Genomic DNA, 26,236 nt, shown 5'->3' with positions numbered 1-26,236 from the left:
ATTTTCTCCACATTTGTATTCTCCTGTGCTGTCATCTCTGTATGGCAAATGAAGACTTTTTGTCTTAATATCAGTTTTAGTATTTGATGTAACATCTGATTGATCACTACAAGCCAGCGCAATTCCATCGGCGACCTCTTTCACCTGTAACTCAACTGGGGCTTGAGAAAACAGAAATATTAAAAAAGTGCAAGCCTGTTTAGATATGCAGCAGCTTCTGTTACTTAACTGCTATTTGTAAATTACCACATATTTGCTATAATACTACATAGCCCCATCTAAAGATTCAATTAATCTTCTTACCATCTTTTTTGTCCTGACAGCTGACAAACACTGCAAGACAAATGTGGGGAAAAAAAATGAAAACATTCACTGTTAATTAAAAAAAAAAACATCCAACTCTGAAACATTCAAAGTCAACATTAAATGCTTATCACTGAATTATGATTTCTACATTGATTTTCATTTCATGTCAACATGAAACAAATTTCCCACGTGTGGGACTAATAAAGTCCCAAGTCTTATCTTATCTTATGTTGGTGTGGGGTAAAATGGTGTAGCAGGCCTACCTGTGAAGGTCCAAAGCAGCAGCAAACAGGAGGCCAAAGCAAAGCGATTCTTCATTGTTCCTGTGAGTTCTGCTGCTGATAGAAGGGAACAGTTCATTTCCCTGCAAGTAAGAGTGAGCGAACTACAAAACAACAGGAAGTACGCCATTTTCTACTTCATGTCAACCATTTATTGGACTTACAGAGACAGATAATAGATGATGAAATACAACATTTAGGGTGCTATTCAGAGGAAATCGTTTTAGTTAGCCAAGAATACAAACTCTGAAACCAGGTTTAATTTGTTTTATTCCTAAAATTCAAGCTTTACACATTATTAATTCTAAATGAAAATAACAATATCAACACTCAATATCAACACAACATAATATCAACTTTTAAATAAAAGCACTGACCACGAAATGAAGAACTGTGGGTCTCAGCTGCCGAGCATCCAGTCTCTGTCTGTCAGTGTCTCAGTCTCTCTGTGCATGTGCATGAAACGGAAGTGAATGTGATTGGTTTATCTTCTGTCTCAGCAGGCTTTGTTGATTCCTACATCTGGAGGAGCCTGACTGTGACTTTGACATGTTCAGATGCACTTAGCTAATAATGTTTATTACACTCTCACCAACACAAGCAACATTTTAAGTTGCAGTCGAGAATTTTGAACTTGTCACAACAAAAATCAGTTTGTGCAGTTTCAACACTAAAGCCTCACTGAACTGTTCACTCATTTCCTGTTTGATCACTAAACTTCACGTTTGTTGTATATGTAATAAGATTAAAATGTTGTGGGTATCGAAACTCTTTTTTTCCCCTACCCACGTGATTTTTTGTCATGGCAGCTTTCACATCTTACAAAACACATGAACAACAACCAGAGAAGAAAATTCCGCCTTATGGGAATGACTGATCAGCCTGTTGACAGTAATTGCTGCTTGGTGTACGCTTGCTCTGGGATATGTTCGTGCCGGTGGTGGTGAGCAGCTCCATCTGGTAAAACGAAGGCACAAACACAAGCGTGTGTGTTCAGATGAATATTTTAATTCCCCCGTGTGTTGTGAAAGTTTTCTTTTCCCACTATGTGTGTGACAGACTGCATTTACTGTACAGAGCAGAAGAAAAACAGAGAGAAAGCAAATAGATGCTCCCACAACACAACTCGACTTCCTGTTTGATGAAAAGCCACAGGAACCTGTGACCCAGAGGTAACACCTGGCACACACACACACACACACACAGTTAAACCTAAAGAGCTAGATTATTCTTCTCCTGCACCTGCTACAGCTATAGAGTACCCAATTACGTTTCCCCCAAATGCAACAGTGCCTTCTCCATCACACGACACTTATTGCTAGAACTATGCCAACAACACACGACTCTCATCGTAAACCGCTCTGCAGCGCCCCCTGGTGAGTGTTGATTGCAACCACAGCATTTTCCAGCTTTTGCCTCCACACAGTCTCCATATTATCTTTATTAGACATCTTCTTTTATACACATATACATATGCATACAAATATACAGTACATTGCATCTTAACATTTCCATGACCAAATACATATTCTATAATTATGCACCATTTTATTCAGGTATCAGTGTTAGCATAGAACATTTAATGCATTCCAGTAATGCAACACAGAGGAGGGACATTATGAGCATGTTTACAGGAGATCATGTCGAAACAAACTGAAAGATGAGCGCTTCATTTGCAGTTCATACTGTTGAGACAACATGTCAGCAGTGTAAATACCGAGCACTTGGTAACAAACACACAGACAGTTTCCTTGTGTGGTTATGAAACTTGTGATCATGTCGATGCGGTCAGCAGAATGGTGTTAAACTCCACCAACAAGATCCTGGATCCTGTTCGTGTCAGTCCAGCCTGAGTTGTTGGTTGAGTGGCAGTTGCTCTGGGTTTCCTTCGGGATGGCTGGACTGTTTTTAAGTAGCATGCATGTACAGTATGTGTGTTACATTCAGGGACGTCAGAGCCAGATCTCCTCGCTGCTTGTGCTGTTCACCTTATAGATGTAGCCCACCATCGGATATCTGGCAAAACCTGGAAACATTAGGGGGGAAAGAAAGAACACTAATGTTCCTTGATACAAAAACTTGTGTTAAAGTATTTTAAAAAGTGGAGAAAAAACTCAACAGGATCAGGAGTATTTCCCTGACCTCTGGCAGCATAGGCTAAAGATAGATCTTCCTCCTCCTCTTCCTCTTTCTTCTCCTCTCCCACACTGTTCTGCTGGGCGGCCTCTCGGGCTACAAAAAGTGATACAGGAAAGATGGAGAATGCAGTAGTATGTAAGATGTTATCCTTTTTTTTGGTGGGGAAGCTGTGGTGAGATTTTTAAAATCAAGTTAAAGTGTATTCACATTACAGTAACATTTGGGATAGGCTCCAGGAAGTGGTTAGAAGGATGGATAGAAACTGATACAACTGTCACACCCAGCTAGATACTTGCTGTAGCTAACAGGCTAAACGGAATCAGAAATACAAGTAAAATGGCTAACATTCCATTGAAGCTTACAAATTAACATACTATCAACTATTTATTTAACCTATTAAAAGCAGTCTGTAAAAACCAAACATGTAACAATGCATTTCTTGGAGGGGGCTGATGTGCTGCAGTACTTCCTAACCAATCACAGTGTATGCTAAGCTAAATTTATGTTAAGCTAAGCTAGGTTTAGCTACCACATGACATAAATAATAAATAATAAAATAAAATAAATAATCAAAATAACTTGCCAAACCGAAAAATAACTTACAAAGAATTCAATTAAATTTGCATCTCTGTGTGTGTGCGTGAGTGTGCGCGTGAGTGTGCGTGCGTGTGTGTGTGCGCGCACTCTAGATAAAAACAAAACAAAAAAAGTTAAGACAGATAAGTCTAGGTAAAGATATTGATTCACTAACGTTTTTCTTGACCTTCTGTTTGCTTTACTGACAGATAAGCAGGTGATTGTTCTGGCGAAGAACCAGAGTGACTGGTACATTGGCGGCTGTCTGGAAACCCAGAGAAACAGGTTTCAATAGACACATCTCAGAAGTGAAGTCTGGTTCTAATCCTTTCTCTAACTGTGAGCAAAAAAGCAAACAAGTTCCCAAAAACTGTTTAGCATCTAAAGCAACTCTTGTTCCCTCTCACCTTCATGTTATCTCCTTACAGAATTAAATGTATTTAAAAATATGACATCAGGTACTTTCACAGTAAACTTTCTGGGATCATTATCATTCATTATCCAGTTTTGAAATGGTGTAAATCCTGTGCATTAATACTAAATAATTATTTTCCCTCTTTGTGATCTAATTGATTTTAATAGAAGAACATAACCACAAAACGGGGCGGCTCATTTCTGAATAAAAAAGCATGGATCTAATCGAAGTAGTGCCCGAATGGATGCCCAGAATTCCAAATGATCAAGAAATGACAGACTGATTGCTCTTAACAAGATCTTGGAGAACACATTTTACACCAAGATTGTCAGATAACGTTGTCCTGCTTCTTCCGTCAAAAGGTTTTTGCACCTGATTATCGGACACTCAAAGATATAAGTGAGTGATTTATTGTTAAGGTGTTGTATTCTTAAACTGTTAGCACGGTCAGATTCTGTGCTGCGGTTAAACTGTGGTAAATGTACCTTTCTTTAAAGTGCTGAGGTCGTTGAGCTGCATGTTTGAAGGCAGGGACATGTTCTCTCTGGGGATGAGGGTCTTATCAGTGTTATCCGGCTTCAGATTGGCTGACTCGCTGTGTGGAAGATATCAAACTTGGATTAGAGATGGTATTGATCTGTAGGATGCACATAAAGTATTCTTAAAAGCAGAGAAATGCTTTCAGCAGTGTTTTCAGTCCGCTAATGCGCTGAGGTGGAAATTATTAAGGGAGATGTGAAATATGGATGCGCTGGAATACAGAGATGGTGTCGGTGTGGTGTCAATCAAACGTTGAAGATTTAGAAAGAATAATGGCAATGACTGCTGAGATTTCCACTTTTTTGTGCTGTAACATCACAAGTCTGCCCTCCTTGCTTACCTCTTCTTGGTCATCACAATCTCCACTGTATCCTCTGTAACATCAAACGGGGATGTGTGTTAATCTGCTGAAGAATACCTTAAGAATACATGCTGCAATCAAATTTTCCAGCTTGTTTCTTCACTGCATGCATGCACACTTGAGTCTCACCAATAGACTTGCTCTTGTTTTTTTGCATGAGGCAGAGAACTATCAGGCTGAGGATGAGCAGAGCCATAAAGGCCATGGCTCCTCCGGTCACGATTCCCAGCATGGGCACCTCCACACGAGACTGCAGGAACTCTGGAGACAGAAAGTGGAGAGTTTAAAGGAATAATTCCACATGTTGGGTGTTTTTTTTCACTTTTTCTTTTAGTGATCTCATAATTGCATGGTAAACAGGAAACTAAGGCCAAGAGATGTGCTGTAGAGGTCCTGATGACTGTATTATCATCACATGTAGTTTCTGAAGTCATGGTAGATTTGTCTCACCTGCCAGTGTGAGGTTGCTTTGCGCCGTTCCCACGCTGTTGCTGGCATTCAGCGAGACATTTCCTGATAGACTGCTGAGCGTGACTCTCAGCGTGTGATTGGTCAGCCAGGGGTAGCTTCGTGAGTCCAGAATGAGGAAGTCAGAGGTATTGGCCACCAACTGGCCGGACTGGTCAACAAAGGTGATCGTGGCAGGTGGATTTGACCGCACCAAGGCGAAGAGGACTAGGGAGAGTCCGGGGTCTGAGGTTTCACTATAGTGGGCATTCACCCTGAGGATTTCTGGCTGGACTGAGACACAGAGAAAGAGAAATTCAGCATTTCGTCAAATGCATTAGGTGAAGACACATGGGCCCACTTACTCACACTGTACATTGAGCGTGACCGTGGCGTTGTAGCTCTCGCCTGTCCTGGGGTTTGATGCGACACACACCAGTTCCCTGTCCCACTTTCTGGCCCTCAAAGAGAAGGTGCTGTTGTGATTGGACCCCGGTCTCATCACCTCAGAATCCTCTTGTGATGTCATGACTAGACGGCCACGGTTTGGCGATGGATCTCTCTGCTGCTCGCCGTTCAAATACCAGGTCAGCATGGGAGGGGCGTGGGGGTCCCAGCCATCTGAATGGCAGTTGAACCGGTGTGTCACGTTCTCCTGCAGCGTCACACCTCCCCGGTGCCATCCGTCAATTTTAGGAATGGGCTCAATTGCACCTATAGGTACAAGAGTAGCACTAATATATTATGGTTCATTCATCCATCCTCGTCACATGACTCCATGTGAAAGAACTTTGCTGGCTGGTAGATTCAAACACAAAATCTTCTTGCTGTGAGGCAACAGTGCTAACCACCAATGATTGTGCTGCCAGTCTACTTTATTTATTTATTTATTTTCATCATCGTCATCTTGGTCTTTTGAAACCACGTGATCAAATATGATATCCCAGTTATAGCCTCCATCTTTTATATAAAGTCTGTATATCAATGACACCTGTCAGCTATGACTAAACTGGAGTCAAGATCATAATTAGTACGACAGATATAATCAGGACTGAAGCTGCCATGTTTCTTACCTGTCCAGGACAGGGCCAGTGTGTGAAGGAACACGACGGCCGAGCCCGACGTCCACCTTCCCAGACACACACACTCCATAATGGCCCAACAGAGCACCACACACACTCGCACATCTACCTGCAGAGACAAGAAATCACATATATTTTTTAAATCAAGAACTTGCTGCGCATTGTTATTAATGCGAAACATAATATGGTAGCACAGTGCTAAAAGATCATCCCAAATGAATCGCAACCTCCATCTATGCAGATCAGTTTGGTTCTACAAGAGCAAATGAGTCCAGTTCAAGAAAAGACGCCCCCTCTAGTGCACAAATCCACTTTTTTATTTTTTTACACCGGATCAGTCCAACCTCACCTGGACCGTGTACCAGTGAGCATAGGTTTATAGTTTAATATACTGTTGTTCTAAGCCTGACATTTTCATTCTCATGTGAATGAGAATAAATAAAAAAATTTTTTTAAAACAGCTTTAAGGAAAAACTCCAGTAAATATGTATGAAAATTGTAGGTAGCCTTTTGTGCCTCTAGAGGGAGCTGTCAGAAGTCTGATTATTGCCTCCAGCAGTGTCTCTCCAGTCTGTGGCCTTGCTCCTTGTCTCTTCTTAAGACTAACAGCTCAAGGATTCAGTAGGACCTACAAGAATACCACCCAGCTCTTGATGGTCAAATTGCATTGTGGGTAAGGTGGGCAACATGTTGTGCAAAGCTTCACTGTAGGTTTAATATATATGTATATATAAAGCAGTTGACAGGAAACTTTGAATGCAATGCAGTCTCTACACAGGCACTGACAGGCCCGTCATTCTTTAGTATCTTGTCAAATATAGGGTATGTACTATGTACCCCATCACTACAATGCAAAACACTGACGGGCGGCTGGGATCAGTGCATGCAAGAGCAGAGAAGGAGGAATATCTAGTGTTTGCTTTCCTGCTGTATAGGTCATGTGATCTGTGGGAGAAACCTGGAGGAGAGCAGGAACTGAGCCATCTAAGAAACACACACACAATCCAACATGTATGAGGACAACCAAGAAAATTCTTAGCTGGGCTCATATATGCGCAAGATAGCAGCGGACAGATGTTTGCAGCCAGGTGGAAGAGATGCTTTGCACTGACAAGCGTAGGAATCTGATCGCCAGCAAGATGCTATATATTACAGTGCAGGTCTACACACATGCACACACACATTATGCACTCTCTTAGGCTGCATGCAGTGCAGCTGTGTGCGCTTAAATACACAGCAAAAGTCCTCTATAACACACAGTATTACCTCAGCCCTTTCTGCAGATGCTGCTGCGATTCAGCCTGCTGGAGCTCCATGGCAGCAGAGGAGGAGGAGAGGAAAGGATGGCGATGACAGCGGAGAGATGAGAGGCAGCCCTCCCTGACTCAGTTGCTTTCCCATCTGCGTGCACTCATACACTTACACACATACGCGCACACACACACAGGGATCTCTGCAGGATACGGCAACCTCCAGTAGCAGCTTTCACTAGCTGGCAAAGGCTGGCTGACGCAGGCAGTCACAGTGTCGCCACTCGGAGGAGAGGAGAGCAGAAGGGAGGGGAGGGTGGGAGAATAGGAGAAAGAAGAATGATGTAGAGAGAGAAGCGTAGTAAGGAAGAAGAGAGCGGGCACGGAGTCATGAGGGAAGAAAGAGAAAGTGATGGTGTGGGGGAGGAGACAAGGATGCAGCGTCGAGTAAAGCCAGAAAACTGTCAGTTCCTAGGGATTAACACATCATTTCCTGTCATCCATCACCCAGTTCCATCATTAGGCATGTTAAAGTGAACCCATGTTCTACAAACACAGACACATGACAAGTCAGCGCTCGGATACCGCCGACTGAAAAGCCTCTGCAGTGCAGCTGCACAGATCAGAGCAGCAGCATGCAGAGCACTGCAGCCAGAAGGCAGACAAAAGAAACAAGCTCATACAATAGGGGGCTATGTTTCCATTGTGTCATCAACCTGTGACTTATAATGAGAACTTATTCATCTTAAGGGTACAGCAGCCTAATTCTCAGTAAAGAAGTCACTGATTTAATTGTGCAGCTGTTATTCATTCAGTGGAAACGCCTCTCTGCGTGCTCTTTTCTCCAGTTCAGTCATCTGTGTGATTGCATAGTAGAGGGTTAGGAAACATTTAGAGGTTAGGAAACATTTAGAGTTTAGGACTATTGTGGCTCAAGAGTTGGGTGTTTGTCTTGTAATCAGAAGGTTGCTGGTTTGAGCCCTGGCTTGGACACCCTTGGTCGTTGTGTCCTTGGGCAAGACACTTCACCTACCGCCTACTGGTGTTGGCCAGAGGGGCTGATGGTGCAATATGGCAGCCTTGCTTCTGTCAGTCTGCCCCAGGGCAGCTGTGGCTACAACTTTAGCTTGCCTCCACCAGTGTATGAATGTGAGAGTGAATGAATAGTGGTATTGTAAAGGTTTGAGGGGTCCTGAAAAGCACTATATAAATGCAATCCATTATTATTATTATTAATATAAACAGAACGTTTCAGTGTGTACAGACAGCTGTGTAAACCATGTCAACACACTTCTACACTCACCCAGCTGACAAGACTGCTTAGTGAAACGCACCATTCACCTGGATAAAATAATAAAAGGAATGTGCTCGGTTACTTCACAAGCATAATCAAACAGACAGACCTACAACAAGTCTGATCTGCATTACCTGTCAAAGTGACGATTTTTGCGCTTTGTCTTATGTATTTGCTTCTCTCTTGAAACCTGTAGGTTTCTGTTTATTTCCAGGCTGCAGTGATATGACATCATTAGCAATTTCCAAGACTTCAAATGAGCCGTTGTCAAACTGAAGGCAGGATGTCTTATTGCACATATTTCAGTATTGGAATAACTTGAAGATCTTATAGTGTCATCACTCAAATATCTAATCCTGTTTGCTTTAGTTATTATTCAGGTAATTAGTTCTTGAGCTGACAATTTGATTGGCATTCTCGTTTGGTAAACTGGCATTTGATGTAGTCCGTAAAGACAGCTGTTTAAAAATAAATGCTGAGGACTTACAAGTCAGTCCCATGGACTTCTGCAGGATTCCATCCAACCATTGATTCTCTGACGCTTATCTAGGTTTGGATCATGGGGGTAGAAGACTGAGCAGAGAAGCCCACACTTTCCTCACCCCAGCCATCTCATCCAGCTGGAATAACAAGCCAAGCCAGTTGAGAGATATAATCTCTCCAGTCCTGGGTCTGGGGCCTCCTCTCAGTAAGATATGCCCAGAATGCCTCATCTAGGAGGCATCCATGAGATATATTAGTGGAGTTCGATGTGGAAGAACATCAACTCTATTCTGAGTCCCTCTTGAATGACTCTAAGCTGAAACCCCGGCCACTCTTCGAAGGAAATTAATTTCTGCTGCTTGTATCTGCAAACTCATTCTTTCCATCACCACCCAGAGCTCATGACCATAGGTGATGACAGGAACGTAGACTGACTGGTATTTTGACAGTTTTGTTTCTATGCTCAGCTCTCGTTTCAATATAACATATCAGTTCAGCATCCACATTATTGCGGACGCCGCCCTTATCCGTCTGTCAAAGCACCCCCCCCCACATTATACCCTGAGGGACCCAGTCAAATAACTTGATAAAGAACTGGTCCGGTGTTCCAAGACCAACCCAGGGGCCCTGCCACTGTGCAGTAACCACATCAGTGATGGGTGAGTCATCCCCTTCCTGCCCAGACTCTGCTTTAATGATAGAAGGCGTGACTATAGGATTGAGGAGGTTCTCAAAGTGTTCTTTCCACCACCTGACTAAATCCTCAGTTGAGGTCAGCAGCATCCCACCACTCTAAATAGTGTGTGTGGAATGCGAGTTTCGTTTGAGGTCAATCAAAAGTCTTGTTCCACGGTCTCACTGAAATCCCTTCAACAACTGACAAAACTGACAGAAATTTGGAACTAGCAGATCTCTTAATAGGGTTGAGTAGCTTTTGCAAGTAAGGCCTTGGTAAGTGAGGAGACCAAGAACCCCATCGTCCCTTTGACACAGCTTCAGCCCTCAGCAGCCCAAAGACACAGTGGTAAAGACGGCTGTCTCAGTTACACTTAATCAGCTGCATATGGAGGAGTAGGCCTCTCTTGGATAAAAATAGACAGTCTACTTTGTGCTGGAGCCAAACTGCACTGCTCTGCTAATGCCCTCCCTACAGTGAAGCACAATGGCGGCATCAAGCTGTGAGGAGTAACAGGGATGTCCTTGAGGAACAAGAACTATGTAGTGCATGAAAAATATTAGTAGGAAGAAACTGAGTGTGCAGCCTACACTAGAGTGTCTTCAAACCTTGTCTGGTCATGTAAACGTTTGGCCAAATCACTCTTGACCCTACAGTCACGATGGTGCGAGCAGGTACAACAAAGACACACTGGTCAACCTTTTTAAATTATTTCTTTATTTATATATATTTATTTATTCATCTCAGTTTGGTTGATATTCTTTTTAATCATTGTTGTTGCACTTTAGTATTTTTGTACTCAACAAAAAAGAAAAATAAAAACAACAAAAAAAGTAGACAAAAAAACAGAACCAATAGAAAACAAAATGAACCTAAGAAACAGGAGTGGAGCAGAGAGCTGGCTTGCTGGGATGGAGAGAGAAGATGGAAGTCAGGGATGGAAGAGTTGATACACAAATTAAAATAAAACAAAAAAGAGGAAGGATCATTCTGGTCAGGCAGATGTGTGCGATTCAGCTCAGTGCTGTGCTTTCCATTCCAGTGTGCTCCCCCTCGACCTTTACATACAGCTCTGGAACTGGACACAACGCAAACAACAAGAGGAGCTTCTGGAGTTGCGTCTCTTGTCCAGCCAATGGAACGAGAGATGCATCCTCCATCCCCATTATTTCCCTTTTCCATACTCAATCCTTTCCCCTTCAGTTCTTGATTTTGGCTTGGTGTAAACAATGAGGAAAAAAACAAAAACAACAGGAGGTCAGATCTGAAAGAGGAACGACTGAGATCTGGAGGAAACTCTCGAGTTAGATTGGAAGGTTGTCTTCTGTCCAATTAAAACACGGTTTGGAAGGAACAGCATGCACATCAGCTTCTCTGTTCACATCTGTGCGTACACTTTGTTTTAGAGATACAACTGCTAAGAAGGAACCGCGGGCCTGAATAAAAGCGAATGTCAGTAAACAGGAAGTGACATGCTGCAAATGGAAAGCACAAGCGCTGCATGACACCACCTACAGTTCTCGGGCGTATATAGCGTACAATATGGCGACCAGCGCAGCCAGGTCCTGCGGCGTCTCCCTTGTACAAGCACACAAGTGAAGCTCGATTGTTTTGCGCCGCAGTCCACTTGCTGGCCCAATATTGAGTACTGATTTATGAGAGGATAGATACAGAACAACAAACCAAATTTGAAAAACAAAGAGGAAGAAAAGGGAGGTGCAGTCCTCTGCTGTGGTCCCCAGTGTACTGCAGGGCACACACCTTGGGAGACTAGCGTAAAGGTGGGCGTACCCTTCCCAGCTCAGCTCTGACCACACCTTTCCTTTTTTTTTGGAGAATCCAAATAATTCATTCCTATGGTTACCTCCTTATACATTTTCCCTTTTACAGTTCGGAGGGATGTCCAGGTGTATCCAAACTGTTCATGCAGCCATCACCTCCACCCGGGGTTAGAGTGAAACAAAATCACAAATGAATCCAAAAGAGGGGAACGTGTGGGGGGTCAGCCGCAGCTGCAGTGTCCTCCTTGGTGGTAACATTGTTAGCCTGGGAGGAGGGGGCCAAGTCTGTAAGGCGCCGTCTGATCAGAAGCCGACATAGTAAAAGATGGCGGGGAGGATCACAGCAGACTGGTAGGTAGGGCAGCAAGAGGGAGAAATAGAAGTGGGTTTGTCCGTGACCACACTTGTGATGTTTCTTTTTTGGATGATATGTCAGCTATTTTACAAGATATTCCCTCATTTTTTTGTCTTTTTTGTAGTTTGTTTTGTTTTTCCTTTAAGAGCATCAAGTCAAGTAGCACCCGAACCAACCCAGACAAAAGCCCGAAAGCCTGACCCTGTAAAGCCTGCCACAACTACCCCGTTAACAGAAAACAGGCCCCCCAACATCAACGAGAATGACAGTCACAACAACATCGATTGAAATGATACTTTAAAAAGCAACACAAAATAATTACTCTCCTCTTATTCAAGTGTCTCGATATCATAATAACATTAAAACAAATAAGAACAATCGCTTTTTTTAACGACGCAGGAAGAGCACCGTCTCTCTTCTCTCTGTCCTCTTTTGGCTAGAAATCTCAAGATTCATAAAACAAGAAGAAAACATTTTTTCTCAAGACATAAAAAAAAAAATACAAATACAAATGATAAACAATACCAATATACTTTTTTAAAAAAGAAGAAAAATAAAGCCTCCCCAACATCATCTAAAAACAAAAACAGAACAGAAACTAAAGTTTAGATACAGAAATTTGCAATAGCGTTCTATACATGGCATCACTGTACAAGGAAAGGAGCAAAATGTCTGGTAAAACTACCCACAATGCAATACACTGTCACTGACGTGGGGGGAGGAGGGGGGAGAACACAAAGTGGGGAAAGTTTAGAGGTTGGAGGGGATGGGGAGGGTGGATTGAAAACCAAGCTGACAGTATGGCAGAGAGCGAGGAACTGCGATGAAGGGTGGAAGCTGACTGAGGAAAGCTGGAACCGAAAGTGCTGAATTACTTAAGTCAAAGAACAAAGTTTGTATTCCTTGTAACACAGAACCGTTTCCTTTAATAATAATAATAATAATAATAATAATGATAACAATCATCATAGTAAAACTTCTTTTACAGAAAAACAGTAATAACAATAAGAGTAACAATATCGAACATAATGCCAACGTGGACATTAGCTGTAAAAATGAATTTTAAAATAAAATAAAATTAAAAAAAGAAACAAAAGTAAAACAATAGAAGAAATGAAGCCAGAAAAATAACAAAGACCAAAACAATTAGAGCTGGTTTGTCCTGTGCGATGTCACTGAGCTCCATCTTTGGATAGAGCGCTTTTGTTGCCCAGTTGGGAGCCTGACCCAAAACGCCCGCCGCCTGGCCGGGTGAGGGGGCGGCCACCGCTGAGGTTTCAGCCCGCTCTGGAATGATCTGCTGCAGGACAGCAGGAGGAGAGGAGAGAGGGGAGGAGCAGACTGAAATTCATAGACACCCTCGGCTCACCCCTCTCATTCATTCACACACACAAACACACACACGCAGTCGCACCTAATGTGAATACTTTGGGTTTGTGGCAGCAGTGTGGACGTTTCTTTGTGTCGCTGAACTCGATGTTCTTGCAAGTATTACTGTATCGATGCATCGGCCAGTGAGGCACATAATGAAGTATGCCGACAGAGAAAAGGGGAGGTTTGGGTCAGGCGGCTACAAGGTGGGTGTGGGGTGAGCTGGGTGGGCCAGATTTGTAGATAGGGGGGAAGAGGGGAAAGACAGGTGGGGTCGAGATGAAAAAGGGAAGAGCGGAGCCCCAGTCTACCCACGGCGGGAGCTGCGAAGAGGAGACGACCTGCGGGAATGAATGCTGGATGTCTGTGCAGAAAATGCTGGCACTTTGACCTTTGAACCCCGAGGCTCCACCTGAGACCCTCACCCCTCTAATGTCTACACCCACCCACCACATACACCCACACCCTCTCTCGCGCAAACTGCCCTCCCAGGGGTCAGATGGAGACAGACAGATGGACACAGAAGCACCCCTGCTTGGGCAGACGACGATGGTTTGGCGTGATGCTGCACAACTCAAGTCAACACAACTCAGGATGGCTGATATGGACCGATGGACACAGGATACACCGCTTCCTGCAGGAAGACAGAGGGAAACAAGAAACAATGTCCTCAATCATTTTGCTGCTGATATACCAAAATCTACATCAGTTGTTATCAAGTATTTAAGATTAAAGAAGTGATGTTTGAGGCTTCACACAGACTTTAAGGTTGACTTCACATTCACTGTGTGTACCTGTGCTAGACCCCAGCCTGCTCCATGCTGTACTGCAGGTCAGGGGGCTTGTAGCTAAGGAGCATGTCACTGGTGCAGGAGGAGGGATAGCAGGCTGCCGCATGGAGCTCCCCTTCAACGTCGCACACTGCATGGGAAACACACATCTTTAACTGATGAGGAAACAGAGAATACTGTTTTTGGGGTAACTACAGGTCTCATACTGACCCGATTCTTCCCGCTGGTGTAGCTGCTGGCTTCCTGTCAGCGATGTCTGGCTGAGAATGTCCGACATGCGAGCGGAGCTTAGCGCCTTCCCAGCCAGCAAGCTCATCCCAGACATGGGGTCTGCCTGATCCTGGAACGGGAAGCGAACGACAGTTTAGAGGCAGGAAAAATGAATCGTGTTTAATAAACAGCTTCTAGCGGAAACAGTGAGTCAGAATTTGGATGTTGTGAGCATCCTTGCAGTGTGTTGATGCCCTCTTGGTTCATTTAGTCATACAAACAAACATACGCTTTCTTCGTTCTGCTAAGTGGGTGTTCTCCAGCACTGCACTGGCAGAGAAGGTGAGCTAAGATCCCATATCCTCCAAAAGGACAGCGAGGCAATATTAAAATGACATACAAATGTGATTGTTTCTGCCAGCCCTTTTCCATGACCCACCAAAGCAACAGGATGGAATTTAACACTGAATTGTTTTTATTTTACCTAGTTGGAAGCTGATGTAAATGTAAAAAAAAGCCCCAACAACAACAAAAAAAACACCCCAAAAACCTACTAGAACCCACACTTAGTGATCAATGTAGTGTGTAAGCATAGCAGCAGTGTTTGACTCACATAAGCATCATCACAAGTCTGGATGGTGTGGTGGCGCTGCAGCTGTCCTCTGGATCTGTAAACCTCCCCCTGGGGGCCTCGCGAGTAGCCCACACCATTATGATCAGGCACTTCCATGGCCTGTCCTTGAGGCCTGCACTCCACATGCTCAGACTCTGAAAAGGACATATTTGTACAGGTTTACCTCGTGGCTTTAACATACAGGAAAAGAACATAAATTTAAAGGCGGGAAAAAAATATTCCAGTTAAGACAGACACTGTATTCCAGATCTTTGGAGAAAGCATTGAAATTGGGGTAAGGTCTCACCTCTGTTACCTGTGCCAGTTCTTATGTAGCCACCATGCCTGTGTGTAGGGGAGGTGTAGGGTGGGGTGCCTCCTCGGGGAGGCCCCAGGAGCTCATGTCCTTCTCCTGTCTTGGCAAGAAGGCCTTCGTGTGGGTGATGGTAGCTAGCTGGTACCTCGTCCTCCTCCATGCTCTCTGAGTGAGGTAAGCTGGGGCACGGTGCCTGCTGCTGTTGCTGGACCTCCGGGGGTCTGATCTGAAGGAGGTGGTGGTAGTGTTGCCCTCCAGAGGCACCCTGAGGTGCCTGTGGTTCCAAGCTTTCTCCTGGGCCTAGCTGGCGGAGAAGCAGCATATCTCCATACTCTTGTGGCGCACCGCTGGGTGGTGTCGGGGGTGCCGGACATGGCCGGGGGCTCTGTCTTTTCAGCAGGGCAGCCAGGTCCTGTGGGGGCAGTCTGGGATCGGCGTGTCCTGTTAAAGAGTGGCGGGGAGACAGGAGGCCCTGCAGGGTGGGAGTGACGTGCTGCTGAGGGGGGCGGTAGTCCAAAGGAGTCGGGGAGAGGAGAGCCTGCTGTAGTGTGGAAGGGGCTCCGTAGTTGTTGGTCCCCACCGCCCCGGTCTGGTAACCCTCCAGGCCGGGAACTTTAAGGGAGGCTCCCTGCAGGTAGGGGCTGTAGGACCCCACCACGCCTGAGGCGCCTCGGGAGGCACCGTCGCCAGAGTAGAGGTGGGGATTGAACTGGGCCTGGTCGTAGCCCGATGTGAAGCGGCCAAGGCTGCGGCTAAACAGGAGGGAACACACACAGTAATTACCTACCTGCTGTCTAACAACAATGTACTCCCAATCCTCTGTATACACAGCAAACACATCACCTAACGTCCACCAATCTGCTAAAGATCCACAGAGACAGCCTAGAACACACATCACACGCTGCTCCAGGTTCAAGTATTCACTGAGAGGTGTAACATATTTCCAAAGGATGCTTTTTAATAAAGATTGCAACTTCAAGATTGTAACATGCTCACTCAGTGAAGGTAGTCCTGGCTACAAGGGGCAGTTATGGGATAATGAAGTCAGGGGTGGTGGTCACAGGTTTTACTGGCCTCCTACTCGAGTTGATGCTCTGTTTACATGCAGAAACTCACCCAGATACACTGAGCTGGAGAGTTTGTTGTTGCTGTCCACTCAGCACAGACGATGAGGGATTTACAGTCATTTTAAACACATTTCAAACAAAGTTATAATTCTTACGTCTGCTCTTTTACGAACAATGTCCAGAGCAACGAGTTTTCAAAATACAGTTGTAGAAAAATCATTTAATATGGAAGCAATGAAAACACAACAAAAACAAAAAAAATGAGAAGGATACAGTGAGAAAAAACAAAACAAAAAAACAATGCAATGAATGTGAGAGAGGGAGAGTGGTGAGTTCATGCAATCTAACTAAAAGGCAAAGAGGAGGACACAGAAACAGTCCATTGCTGGCGACCATCAGGGGAGAGGGGGGGGTTGTGGTGACATGATGCGAGCGTCACCTGTGCGACTCGGCGTTGTCTGCGCTGAGCTGCTTCCCGAGGACTCTGTGTCCGCCTGGCGTGGACAGAAAGTTGCTCTGCCTCTGTGCCCCACCTCCCAGCTCCACCTCCTGCACCTGAATGGTCACCTGCACAACAAAGGATGGTGTTCGTTAGTGACTGCAGCATCGCTTCACGACTAATTAAATACATTCTAGCTCGTGACAGCAAAATTTAAAAAAAGAGTCAGATATTATGTTTGATTCGGTTATAGGAGGGATTTCAAACTCATTTTACATCGTGGGCCATGTTCAACCCACTTTGACCTTAAGTGGGTCAAACCAGTTGAAACAGAATTGCAATTTTAACAGCACGTCTCAGTTTTTCTGTATAATAAACGTGTCAGATTAGTGAAAATGTTCTGGTAGCTCACTGCTCAGACATTCCTGCAGTTATAAAACACCCAGCTACTTTGGTATAGTATGAATGGCACTGGTGCACTCCTTTACATTTTACAATGCCATCCAGTGGGCCGGACTGAAGTCTTTGTCAGGCCAATTATGGCCCCTGGGCCTCATGTTTGACACCTTTGAATTAGAGGGAATTCCTCAGAAGACAAAAAACCCCACATTTGATTGGCTCTTTGCAGTCACCTGCTGTTGTTGAGGTACACCCTGTGCCAGTGGGACAGTGGGGCGGGCAGATGCTGCTTGTGGATTGGTTTGCAGAGACACTCGAGGAAGGCCCGTGGGAGGCGGGCTGCCACTCTGGCCCTGGTATATGGCTGGAGCGCCATGTTGGTACTGCACTGATGATTGACCTGAAAGAGAACGAGAGAGAGAAGGGGAAAAATGATGAGAGCAAAATCATCAAAAATTTTTTATAAATTTAAGCTGAGCAAAAATTTCCAAAAATAAAAAATACAACTAAATAGAATAAATAAATTCTCTTAAGACTTTTCAGCTGGAAACTGCAAATGACACAACGAGAAAATATAAACAGCTGTTAACCTATCACGCTAATCACATGTTATTTTGTTCTTGACGACTGAGGTGTTTACTCACCTGCTGTCCCTGAGGAAACATTTTCATTGAGTCAGCATAAGCTATATGCTTTCTACTGCATTATTCAGAACACACAAACGAGCAGTGCTATTGTACAGAGAACAAAAGCCAGAAATGAATAAAGAGCTTTGTTTTTAAATTAAATATCTGCTCTTTAGCTGCACTACCAGCAAAACCCAAAACTGTATTTTAATTAACTTATAAAGTATGGATTGTGACTATAAAGGGCTTAACATTTGACCTCTGTAGCATCTAAAGTCTTCTTGTGTCCACTGAAGGCAGGCATAGATTTAATGTAATTAGGAAACTTTCTCTTACTGTTACATTAATACTGACGAACGAGTGTTTACAATCGGACACCATATTAAAATTGTACACTGTTCGTTCAGGTCGCGTCACGAGTTAAATGCATGGAACTGAGAATTGGAAATCAGTTTGTATTGTGCAGATATTCATACTTTGATTGCAATTACAAGTTTAAATTAACACACTATAACTCCAGGTGGGCAACTCCAGGCTTCGAGGGCTGGTGTCCTGCAGGTTTTATATATCACCCTGGGTCAACACACCTGAGTCACATGATTAGTTTGTTACCAACACTCTGGAGAACTTCTCCTCCTCTTGAGGAGGTCATTTAGCCATTTGAATCAGCTGTGTTGGATCAAGGGCACATCTAAAACCTGAAGGACACCGGCCCTCGAGGGCTGGAGTTGCCCACCCCTGCAGTATAATATGTTAAGATCAACATCACACTCATGCACAGAGACTACATGAACAATATTTCACTGTGTCTAGCCACGTAGCTTTGAGTGCAAAGTGACTTAAAGATTCCGAATGAGATTGTTTGTTTTATCTGGATAAAACAAATGATGTCAATGCATGTGGAAGATCTGGATCTTTTAGTGAGTCAGAATAATTACTTGTTGAAGTCTACGCACATTGGGATGCAAACTACCATGTGTTGAATCAGAAATGCAATATGCTGATTATTAGGTTTTTCTTTCTATGTTAAAATAGATGTTCTAATAAATATATAGCGAGCTGTGAATAAGCCAGTTAGTTTTATATTTACAGTTTAATCACTGCATTTCTGTACAGTCACATCACCTACTAAAGCATTTAAGCACTCCGGCGTTGGTATTACTAACCATGCCCTTGCATTAGTCCTGCAGAGCCAGGCGGAGAACTCTGATTGGGCTGTCTGAAGAGGTGGTTGCTGGGCTGTGTTGGCGGAGGGCTAGAGGGCTGGATACGCAACCTGAGGGAGGACAGGACAGAGTAGGAGAGGAGAAGAGAGAGATACGACAGTGATGTAACACTTCAGTCGATAGCGCTGCACCACGGTATCAGGTTCATTGTTCACCGTTCAATAGCTGATGAGTAATGTGTGTGTCTGTGTGTGTGTGCGTGCGTGCGTGCGTGCGTGCGTGTACCTCTGAAGCTGGTGGGTTAGGTGACTGGGCTGGCTTTCTCCATGGCCTAAAGACAGACCCTGCAAGTAAAGACAAATAACCAGATTATGGCTCACAGGGCAGACTACATAACATGACAAAGCATAACACGCATGTACACTTCTCATGCCTCCAAAAAAACACATTAAGTAAAATGAAGCTACAATGCACTGCAGCCAAGTCTAAGGTGATCCAGATCAATAAAGTTTCATCTCACATGTGTTTCTCCTTCAACAAGATAAGCAACTTTTGTTTCCAGGAGCATCAGTAATTGAGTGCAGTACGCCCAGGTCTCATTGCAGCAATAATCAAAACATAATTCTCCCTTTTCTGAGTAAATTAGTAGAATACAATAATAATACAGTGGTGGATGCTCATATTAAACATGAGCACAACAGGTCCACTTAAGAGTTTCATAACGTGGCCCAAGTTGATGTGAAGACACAGTGCTTCGTATCATTAGCTTCACATACCTGGATTTGCTGGTGGAGGATTTGTTGCTCTTGCTGGTACAGGATATGCTGCTGCTGGGTGTGCTCCAGGAGTTTCTCATCCTGCTGGACAGCATACATTTTCTGGAGCTGCTCACACTCCTATTGGAAACACAGACGCGCACCCAGGGTGTTTAATACACATGCTAACAAGGCACAAAATTACAAGTATCCACACTCTACACGCTCTCAGGTTTGAACAATTACCACAGCTGCTTTCATTACCGTCTTGCCAGTAATTAGAACAAAAATCCAAAAATCCAAACCATTCAACACCGTTTCACCTCAGATTTGTTTGCCACAGGTGTGCTCATATAATTAAGATCACCCTGTGTTTAATGATACCGATCACATTTAGCTAATAAGATTAATTGTGTTGCAAAAATACCACATTTAAGTGCTTCTTAAGTACAACCTCCTGATAACACCAGCTTTTTCAGTTTCAGCTTTTATGACCAACGAAGAGAGACGTAATTTACTGTAATCTACTTTTACGGGTGCTTTCCCAGGCATAGGTCATGTATGTGCCTCTATTCTAAGCAATATTAATCCTGAATGCTCAACATGAAGCGCCCACCGATTCTGATCATTATCTCTTTCCCCACCTACGCCTCCTAGTGGGTGAGGTAATCTCATCGTGGGATTGCTGAAAATGATGTGACATCTCAAGAAAAGTTGTGGGTTTTGTCAGGTCAGAGATTCAGTTTGGTCTCATTTTAAGAAAAGCTGATGCAGTGGATCCAACATTGTTTTTCTTTTAAGAAAAGCCTTTAGTTGCCTAACAGGAATCCCCGCACACTTAGTGGTGTGAAGACCAAACAATAAAATGAAGCTGTTGCACATTATCACAGCAGCCTGTGCAAACATGTCAAACAGATTTGGCCATGTGATGCACATAAAAGCAAAAAGGCAGATGTTACAAGAAATTCAAGTTAAAAAAAAATATGTGTGTGTGTTTTTTAAATGAGTCTTGCTTGATTGTGATAGTCTATTGTTGTGCTACTCTGTGTGTGTGTGTGTGTGTGTGTGTGTGTGTGTGTGTGTGTGTGTGTGTGTGTGTGTGTGTGGGGAGGGGCCATCCAAAAACATGAAGCAAGAACAGACAGGTGATGTGAAGCAAATGTCAGACTTCAGGTTTGATGATTACTGAAATTAAGTTAGCATAAGTGCAGTAACAGTCCTCCCAACAAGGAGTCACAACAGTGTTCAGATCCCGTGGCTGACTGTGCCAAGACTATCTGACTGAATGCATCACATCAGAGTCCTCCACTGCTAACAAAGCACATATTTACAGTGTCAGGGATCTGTTTGTACTCGCCAGCGATTCAAACTTGCATCAGAGCGACTGCAAACTATTTCCTGTTCTGCACTGTTGCTCTGGGAACCATGTTTTGCATACAATATAGAGATATAGATATATAGATATATATAATATCAACCCTAAGGGGAAAACAGTGATTTGTTTAGCCAAGCAAGAACAGTGATACGGTTTCACTGAAAATCCTCAATCTTTGAATGTGATTCTTTTCTAACTGGTTAAAAAGTAAAAGTAAGCCATATATTTTTAACTCCTGCACAAATATAAGGATGTAAACAAGTTAATGGCTCTAAAAATGTACAAGTAAGGTGATGTACCTGCTTGAGTTGCTTAATGAGGCTGCTGTTCTCTAGGTGAGCCTTGAAGGCCTGAATGGTGGCAGCCCCGTCAGAGAACCGTCTGACAGGAGAGAAGCGCTCCATGGGCAGATGAAGGGTGTTACAGTCCTTATAGCTGGATCTGAAAAGGGGGCCATGGGGAGCAGACACAGACAAGTGTGTACACAAATACACACGTGCACGCACACACATATACACGAGACGTAACACGACAGATACCATAGGTACACCATTGGACACACGCATTCAGCCATACAGACAGAGATAAGACACAGAAACAGACATGTGAGCACTTTAAACCTGCACAACATGGTCATATTCAGGTGTTGTCATGGAGGCGTAGTCCAGTGTGTAAAAAGCGTAAGGAGCCCGAACGTATGTGTCAAAGGAAACCTCGAAATTTCACCTTTCCTGTAAATCATGCCATGTAAGCCTGGTTACATTAGATGATCTTCATGCCAGGTTATCTAAGGTCAACACTGATGATATATATACACCAATCAGCCACAGCATCAAAACCTCTGACAGGTGAAGGGAATTAAACATCTTACTAGGATGATTTGTTTTTATTTTTGCAGTGGGTTTTAATCTCATACACCCAAACCACCTAAACAGACCACACACATACCCAGTGTTACAACGGTACTCCCTAAGAAGGACAGCACACTCAAGGAAGCTCAAGGAGCACAAAGAATAATCCAAGATGCTGACCTGTTGTTTTCCCTGCAGAAGGAAGCCCTACCCTATTGGGAGGTGGGGGTTTAATGTTGTGGCTGATTGGTGCATGACAGTAAGTCCCCTCTTCAGCTGAACACTGATATAGTTATTTTTCTGTACAGAGCTTAGACAATACAGATCATTTGATGGGATTGGATAAAGCAGCTGTGTCTGTCATCATTCATATTCATAAAAAAGAAAGACAAAAATACAGCTGAACAGAACATGCGTTCTTTAAAATTCAACTTTTAACCATCTATAGCCCCATTTTAAACCCAAGGTTAGGCTGCCTTGGTAGAAAAGTACACTCAGTTTTGCTGAGCTGAGGGGGAGGATAATGACACCTATAAGGGACAACAGTTAAAACTGCCAGCATGACAACAGTAAAATATGGCTGCTATTGCAGAGAAAATGTACAAATGTAGTGATTTAGCTCTGAGATGTTGTTCATATCTCCAAAAAAAAAAAACCCCTCCAAAAAACAAAAAAAACATCTGGTAAAATCTCTGTCTTCCCCCAGGTTTGTGAAAATGAAAGAGTTCTACTAAATCCTGGTTTACTGGTGATGTGAAGATACAGCATTTGCGCCCTGTGTCAGAAACTCCATCTCTACCATCACTCTCCATTGGTGGGTATGGATCACATCCTTTGTGTTGTTTGTGATGTGTTTGCAAGTGATGAGAATGTGTGTGTGACAGTGTGTGAGAAAGAATTGGGCTTAACTTTCCATTCATTTAATGGGTCTCAGTGTTTGTGTGTGTCTGTGCATAGAGAGCTCGGAGTGGGTGTGTCCCCTCACCGGGTGTGTGTGTCGGGGACCCAGCCCACCCGCTGACGGGGGCCTTGGGGCCGCTGTGACTCTGCCGAGGGCTCGCCATGCGATGTGCTCATGAGCGTGTGCGTCGTGTGCCGCTTGGAGCGGTTCGCCAGGTACCTGGGCCGCAGGGAGGGGGGGAGGACGGGGGTGAGGGTGGGAGACAGGAAGCAGCGCTGGTCAGCTCTCTGTCCTCATTGGCTAATGGAGATGGGGAGGGAAGGCCCACCCCTTTCCACTTCTGCCAATAGGTGCCATGATTAATATCATCTTAGCCAATCAAAAAACAGTAAACAAAATTACACCGGTCGATGGATATTATAGCTTATGGGTGTCCCGCAACGCCCCAGCCTTCCAATTTTAGGATTGGACTGGTTGCCATTTAGTATTCATTGGTTTTGCAAGCTTCAGAGTTAGCAAAGCTGTGTGAGAAAGAGTGAAAAGGTCCAGAGGATAATTTGGCACTTACTGAAATGAGAGAGAGAAAGAAAAGCTCTTGGCCAAAGAGTATGAGTGATAGGAGGCACTGTGTCTGGTGGCAGATTCAGTTTAGGACTGTGGCAGAAGGCACTTGCGCAATGGAGAGAGAAAAGATGGGATAAGCACCGCAGCAGAGTGGCCACCTCCCGTTGGGGGGGAAAAAAGCAGAGCAGCCAGAGGCACTCACTCCCAGCAACCCAGGACACCAGCGAGGTCTACAGAAGGTGCTGTCTGAAGAGGATCGGCTGGGAAGAGCTCACCTAGACTCAACAGCTCCATAAAAGAACCCAGCGCCCGTCATTACCCCAGACTAATGTCAATGTTTTTCCACATTATTTTTAAAAACTAAGTCAAACATAAAATTGTCATTACATGACTATATTCATGTGGGTTTTTTACACTTTGTTTTATTCAGTTACCTGGTTATAAAACCTCCTCTATAAACTTTAGACTTCAATATCTTGGCCGACCCAGATCTCAGTACTTGTACTTGTCGTCACAGGTTATGAGACTTCCACAGATTCTCATTTAGACAGCACCTCTGTACGGTATTCCCCTTCACCAAAAACCGTCACCGTGGGTTACCTCTGTACTGCCTCTTGATCTGGCTCTCCGTCTGAACCCTCCTCATCCACCGGAGCTACTGCAGGGATAGGATGCTAAGAGAAGCAAAGAGTTTACTGGTCAACGCCTGTTCAGCACATAGGAGGACGACATACAAGGTGGACTACATTCAGAAATCCAGATCCTCACCGGGCTGGTGACAAGTGGCGAGGGCCCTCGGGGCCTTTTCAAGAGCTGAGCGTGTAGCTGAATGTTGGCCCCGCCGTCGGAAGCTCTTCGACCCAGAGGCCCCATGCCGTTGAGCAGTTGGAGGGTAGGCGGCTGCAACAATGATTGCTCCTGGAGGATCAGCAGGCACAGGAAGTCAGATTAAGTGGGAAAATAAATAAAGTAAGCTGATGGCTACCAAGTGAAATCTGGTCTAACCCAGCTGACTGTACCTTGTATTCCAGCTGCTGTGTGGGCTGCAGGCTCTGTGTGGGCATAAGAGTGTGCATTTGACCCATAGTGGGGGCAAGGGGGATGAAAGGGGGCTGGGGCAGCGCACCACGAGGGAAACCAGGTGGCAGCTTCTGGAGATCTTCCTGCATCTCTGTCCTGTTAGGGAAACGGAGAAAATGACATAAAATGAGTCGATGATTGTTTAAGATTAGTGAGAAAGCAGCTAATATAATTACTTATGCTTTAATGCTCCTCATTCTTACTTAAATTTGCTTGAAATAACCCACATGTGCACACCCTAAAATATATTACCTCATCTATAAATAGCTGGCAGTCAACAAATCTGAATGCAATTGTGCTGCACTGTTTTAGACAAATACCTAATAATGTGAGTGAAAACAGTGTCAGTTCATGCCTAACCTTTGGTCTGGTACCCCCACAGTGTGCCGCCTCATTGAAAGGTAGCGAGCCATGGCCTCAGGAGATGGCTCCTCCCCTTCATCGCTGTCCAGAGCCATGCTGCCGTCAGGCTGAACGATAGATAAACACACAGCCGGTGTTTGGTAATCAGAAGTGATCTTTGGTAGTGTGTGCTGCATGCTTGTGTGCATTTGTTACTTAATAAAGACAAAGTTCACATTTTAAATGCATTCCATGTTTATATAAACATGCATAAGTGTTTTCTATTAAAACAGAACACATTTTTACTACATAGCACTGACTAACTGAAATCAAAACACAGTTGAAGAGTCTAAAGAGACTCCCCTTATTTCTCATCATACTATATACACTGTTGCAGTTTATGAAGAAATTAGCTAGTTCTAGCTTGCTTTTCAAGCTTAACAGCCCTAGCTGCTGCGCACCTACTCCCAGGCTGATGCAACCACTTGACTCCACTGCTAACTCACCTCAACAATCTGGTTCTCTGGATTGATGAGTTGGACGTGGGGAACGGTTATGCTAACAGGATTACCTTGTGGGTCTGTCTGCTGGGACATACAAACACACACACACACACATACAGAGGTCATAAGGGTTGCGCTAATTTGATAACAATCTTCTTAGCCCAGAGTGATTGGCAGATATGGGTTAAAACCATTCAGCGGACAGACACCAGGACTACAGTAAGATATACTGATGGAGGAGGCGCCTTTACTACATCTACAGCTCAAGTGCCTCGCTTAAAATTTATTCCTAAAACCTGTTGATATAAAGACAATTTTGTATACACAGAATCTGCAGAAAACTACACTGATGTAATGAGTCACCTGTACAGCATTTAGAGGATAGCTAATGGGGCGCAGTGTGGGTTGAGCAACACGCAGGGTCTTGTGTTTCTTGAGGCGGTCAGCCAGCAGACTGTAGATGGCACTGTAGTGATCATATGCATCTGTTTGTAGAGACTGAAGAAGAAAAGGCAAGACATTCATAAGCTGTGCTATTTATTTTGACAAATAAACAAAAAGGTAGAGATGAAACTTTTCGCCACCTGAAGTGTGCGCTCTCGGTCCAGGCCCATCTCACACATGGCCATGAGCACTTGCTCGTTGATGAGCTCCATCTCTCTCTCCGTCTTCACCTGCTCACACTCCGCTATTAACTGGAAGGGAGTGGAAAAACATGGCAGCGCTTTACAGACTACAAATAATTGCTGCTATTAAACAACAATAATGATCAAAGCATTCACAATTTATTAGTGAGGCCAAAACTTAAGTTGATTTATGTCATTAGCTTGTGTTAAACAAGTCAAGATTTTATGAAGTGTGAATTATTTTATGTGTAATTA

At 44.0% G+C, this 26,236-nt stretch overlaps 2 protein-coding genes across 5 annotated transcripts in view; both read right to left on the bottom strand.

Moving 5' to 3' along the window:
• Positions 1 to 316: 316 nt before the first annotated feature.
• On the bottom strand, positions 317 to 7,996 carry LOC120744970 (transmembrane protein 25). The gene is made up of 11 exons (XM_040049567.1): positions 7,414 to 7,996; positions 6,139 to 6,256; positions 5,435 to 5,779; positions 5,069 to 5,359; positions 4,748 to 4,879; positions 4,598 to 4,631; positions 4,203 to 4,312; positions 2,730 to 2,819; positions 965 to 2,613; positions 570 to 641; positions 317 to 333 (listed from the first exon to the last, which is right to left on the bottom strand). The coding sequence occupies exons 2-9, from the start codon at positions 6,215 to 6,217 to the stop codon at positions 2,540 to 2,542; spliced, it is 1,155 nt and encodes a 384-aa protein (XP_039905501.1). The 5' UTR covers positions 6,218 to 6,256; positions 7,414 to 7,996; the 3' UTR covers positions 317 to 333; positions 570 to 641; positions 965 to 2,539.
• A 2,550-nt stretch (positions 7,997 to 10,546) lies between these two features.
• sik3 (SIK family kinase 3) overlaps positions 10,547 to 26,236 on the bottom strand; it is a 36,754-nt gene continuing 21,064 nt past the window's right edge. Inside the window, exons 8-26 of one of the 4 annotated variants that reach the window (XM_040049559.1) lie at positions 25,940 to 26,050; positions 25,719 to 25,853; positions 25,359 to 25,439; positions 24,871 to 24,980; positions 24,450 to 24,606; positions 24,199 to 24,348; positions 24,031 to 24,104; positions 22,951 to 23,085; positions 21,414 to 21,555; positions 19,761 to 19,880; positions 19,270 to 19,328; positions 18,985 to 19,094; positions 17,426 to 17,592; positions 16,794 to 16,921; positions 15,288 to 16,039; positions 14,972 to 15,126; positions 14,359 to 14,488; positions 14,152 to 14,278; positions 10,547 to 13,991 (exon numbers count right to left, since the gene is read on the bottom strand). In XM_040049559.1, the coding sequence (XP_039905493.1) occupies positions 14,157 to 14,278; positions 14,359 to 14,488; positions 14,972 to 15,126; positions 15,288 to 16,039; positions 16,794 to 16,921; positions 17,426 to 17,592; positions 18,985 to 19,094; positions 19,270 to 19,328; positions 19,761 to 19,880; positions 21,414 to 21,555; positions 22,951 to 23,085; positions 24,031 to 24,104; positions 24,199 to 24,348; positions 24,450 to 24,606; positions 24,871 to 24,980; positions 25,359 to 25,439; positions 25,719 to 25,853; positions 25,940 to 26,050 (2,838 nt within the window). In that variant the 3' untranslated portion in view covers positions 10,547 to 13,991; positions 14,152 to 14,156. Of the gene's footprint in view, positions 13,992 to 14,151; positions 14,279 to 14,358; positions 14,489 to 14,971; positions 15,127 to 15,278; positions 16,040 to 16,793; positions 16,922 to 17,425; positions 17,593 to 18,984; positions 19,095 to 19,269; positions 19,329 to 19,760; positions 19,881 to 21,413; positions 21,556 to 22,950; positions 23,086 to 24,030; positions 24,105 to 24,198; positions 24,349 to 24,449; positions 24,607 to 24,870; positions 24,981 to 25,358; positions 25,440 to 25,718; positions 25,854 to 25,939; positions 26,051 to 26,236 lie in introns of all 4 variants that reach the window. The other 3 variants (XM_040049557.1, XM_040049558.1, XM_040049560.1) reach the window with 3 other exon arrangements.

The sequence above is a fragment of the Simochromis diagramma genome, unplaced genomic scaffold (assembly GCF_900408965.1).
Source record: "Simochromis diagramma unplaced genomic scaffold, fSimDia1.1 OVJJ01000611.1, whole genome shotgun sequence".
Classification (NCBI taxonomy): Eukaryota; Metazoa; Chordata; class Actinopteri; order Cichliformes; family Cichlidae; genus Simochromis; species Simochromis diagramma.
Note: the sequence above shows the minus strand (reverse complement) of the source record. Positions and strands in the feature narration are given on the sequence as shown.